This window comes from Trichechus manatus, unplaced genomic scaffold (genome assembly GCF_000243295.1).
Source record: "Trichechus manatus latirostris isolate Lorelei unplaced genomic scaffold, TriManLat1.0 scaffold00291, whole genome shotgun sequence".
Taxonomy (NCBI): domain Eukaryota; kingdom Metazoa; phylum Chordata; class Mammalia; order Sirenia; family Trichechidae; genus Trichechus; species Trichechus manatus.
Window position 1 is genome coordinate 1642079 of NW_004444227.1, and position 3599 is coordinate 1645677.

At 39.0% G+C, this 3599-nt stretch overlaps 1 protein-coding gene across 1 annotated transcript in view; it reads right to left on the reverse strand.

The window, feature by feature from the left end:
* LOC101351916 (alcohol dehydrogenase E chain-like) overlaps window positions 1–3599 on the reverse strand; it is a 35703-nt gene that overhangs the window by 26589 nt on the left and 5515 nt on the right. The window contains exon 2 of the mRNA XM_023725198.1: window positions 1716–1976. Coding sequence (XP_023580966.1) covers window positions 1716–1976 — 261 coding nt within the window. The remainder of the gene's footprint in view (window positions 1–1715; window positions 1977–3599) is intronic.

Consider the following 3599-nt stretch of genomic DNA (forward strand, 5'->3'; position numbering starts at 1 on the left):
ATAAGTTGTTTCTTGTCCACTTGATGCTCTCCCTTTTTAATGATCCTGATTCTACTGTTCATTTATAACATGGGAATGTTTAAATGTTGTTTTTACCTCCCAAGAATGTATACTGGTTTTACTTTAAACTATACCTATTATTCCAGAAGCTTAAAAGACTGTCTCTTAAAGCTTTTCCCTCCAACTAGGTTTGAAGAAGTTTGGTACTAAGAAAATGGTTTGGGACACCCCGGGGATATTTAAGAATTAGTTCCTTGCTTTTGAAGTATGAAGATACCTTTAGAACATGGGAATATCAGACATTTGATATCATCAAATAAAGTAACAATCCAGTTCCACATGAGAAAATGGGGGAAAAAACAACAGAAAAAGAACTTAGAAAATCTTCAGCCTTGGAAAAAGTTGGGCTCCCTTGGAACGTCAGTTGTCTATGGCATATTGTCCCAGGTCAAGATTGCAAAGAGCGTTATGCTCAGGATGCTGTTCCCTATTACTAATGCTGTTGGGACTTACTGGAGAAGTTCAACAATTGGGATTTGTTGGTCTGAGTACTGCTTCATTTGGGTTCTAGAGAATTCTGGTTAGGTGGACTATATACTGGAGATGTGGTCCTCAATGGTATTGATGATGTTTGTAGTTATTTGAAAGCAATATCATGCTCATTTCAAAGATGATGGAAGCACTTCAAGATTGGAAATAATATTTTATACCAAAAATACTAGTTTATTGAGAGCTTACCACAGCTTACCGGGTGGCTCTGTGCTAAGTATTTTATGTGCATCATCTCATATAATCCACAAACAATGCTATGAAATATATACGCCTTCAATTTTTTTTTGGTGGTAAAATCTGTTGAGTTTTTAAAGGATTCAAGTCATCATATAGATTTTAGGTACCTGTTATGTACCAGGTCCTATGCTCTCTGCTGTAAGAATATACAGTGATACATTAAAGCAGTCACTTTATTTATGACCTATTTTCTGTTAATAAAATAACGCTAGGTGTAAAATTGCTCAGTATTCCTTCTGACCAAGAATGACATGAGGAAAAAATCAGAATTCATTAAAACGTATGAAAACTTGTTAAAATATTTTTGTTAAAAATATGAGTAAATTAAAGTTTTCCCAGTTTGAGAACAGAATTTGTTTTATTTCTATTTCCTTGAGTTTGAAGGATTTTTAAAACTAAATATTAATAAAATAAATTTACAATGGTTCAGTAAAAAACTTCTAAAGGGGAAATATTACTTGAGACAGGTTTATTTAGCTGATAGAATGAAAAACTCCTCCTAAGAAATAAAACAATCGAATAGAGTCCATGGGTGGTGCAAAAGGTTAAATGCTCAGCTGCTAGTGAGAATGTTGGCATTTTAGTCCACCTAGAGGCACCTCAGAAGAAAGGCTTAGTGATCTGCTTTTGAAAAAAACCCTGTGGAACCCAGTGAAAACCCTACAGCACAGTGAAAACCCTACAGCACAGTGAAAACCCTACAGCACAGTGAAAACCCTACAGAGTACGCTTCTACTCTGACACACATGAGGTTGTGATGAGTCAGAGTCTACTCAAGGGCAACTGACTTAGGTAATAAACAGGAGATGAAAAATTGCCATTCCTAATTTAAAAAATATTATTTGTACATAATGTTTATATTCTGCTGCCTAAAGCAGACTTCAGATTGCAGAAGCACACATCTCAAGACAAGTCAGAGTACATACCATAGTGTCATGCCGACCAACGACTTCAATTGAAAAGTCCACACCTCCACCACTCATTTCCTTCAGCACCTCGTGGATGGGTTTCTTGAAGTCCTGTGGGCTGATGCACTCAGTGGCCCCCAGCTCTTTGGCCTTTGCAAATTTGTCTTTGTTGACATCCACTGCAATGATCCTGGCCGCTCCTGCTGCCTTACAGCCCATGACTGCACACAGGCCAACTCCTCCAAGGCCAAACACGGCACAGGTGGAGCCTTTGGTGACCTGTGTTTTCAGAAAACACAAGAACGGATTAATTATGATTGTTCGGAAAAGTCTAAGCTATATAAAATGCCCGAGTTTGTACATTATGAGGATCTACTTGGACTCTCATGTCCAACCTGCTGTCAAAACTCTTCTTGCTTCATTTGCTTCAGGTTTAAATTGAGTGTTTCTCAAACTTTGCTGCACGTTAGACTCACCTAGGGAGTGTTAAAAAAATCCAAATGCCCAGAAGCCATGCTACGTATAACCTGGTCATCATTTGTTGTTGTTAGGTACCGTCAAGTCGGTTCTGACTCATAGCGACCCTATGTACAACACAACGAAACACTGCCCAGTCCTGCTCTATCCTCACAATGGTTGTTATGCTTCAGCCCATTGTTGCAGCCACTGTGTCAATCCATCTTGTTGAGGGTCTTCCTCTTTTTCTCTGGCCCTCCACTTTACCAAGAATGATGACCTTCTCCCAGGACTGATCTCTCCTGATAACATGTCCAAAGTATGTGAGACGTGGTCTTGTGCTCCATGCTTTTAAGGAGCATTCTGGTTGTAATTCTTCCAAGACAGATATGTTGGTTCTTTAGGCAGTCCATGGTATATTCAATATTCTTCACCAACACCACAATTCCAAGGCGTCAATTCTTCTCTGGTCTTCCTTATTCATAGTCCAGGTTTCGCATGCATATGAGGCAAGTGAAAACACCATAGCTTGGGTCAGGTACACCTTAGTCTTCAAGATGACATCTTTGCTTTTCAACCCTTTGAAAGTCCTCTGCAGCAGATTTGCCCAATGCAGTGCGTCTTCTTGACTGCTGCTTCCAAGAGTGTTGATTGTGTATCCTAGTAAAATGAAATCCTTGACAACATCAATCCTTTCTCCGTTTATCCTGATGTTGCTTATTGGTCCAGTTGTGAGGATTTTTGTTTTCTTTATGTTGAGGTGTAATCCATACTGAAGGCTGTAGTCTTCGATCTTCATCAGTAAGTGCTTCAAGTCTTCTTCACATTCAGTAAGGAAGCTTGTGTCATCTGCATCACCCGTCTTCTTCATATAGTCCAGCTTCTCTGATTATTTGCTCAACATACAGACTGAATAAGTATGGTGAAAGGATACAACCCTGACACACAACTTTCCTGACTTTAAATCACGAAGTATCCCCTTCTTCTGTTCAAATGACTGCCTGTCGTTGTATGTACAGGTTCCTCATGAGCACAATTAAGTGTTCTGGAATTCCCATTTTTTGCAATGTTATCCATAATTTGTTATGATCCACACAGTTGAATGCCTTTGCATAGTCAGTAAAACACAGGTAAATGTGTTTCTGGTATTCTCTGCTTTCAGCCAAGATCCATCTGACATGAGCAGTGATATATGCCTGCTTCCATGTCCTTTTCTGAATCCTGTTTGAATTTCTGGCAGTTCCCTGTCATTATACTGCTACAACCTCTTTTAAATGATCTTTAGCAAGATTTTACTCGTGTGTGATATTGATGGTATTTGTAGATAATTTCTGCATTCTGTTGGATCACCTTTCTTGGGAATAGGCATAAATGTGGATCTCTTCCAGTCAGTTGGCCAGGTAGCTGTCTTCCAAATTTCTTGGTTTAGATGAGTGAGCACTTCCA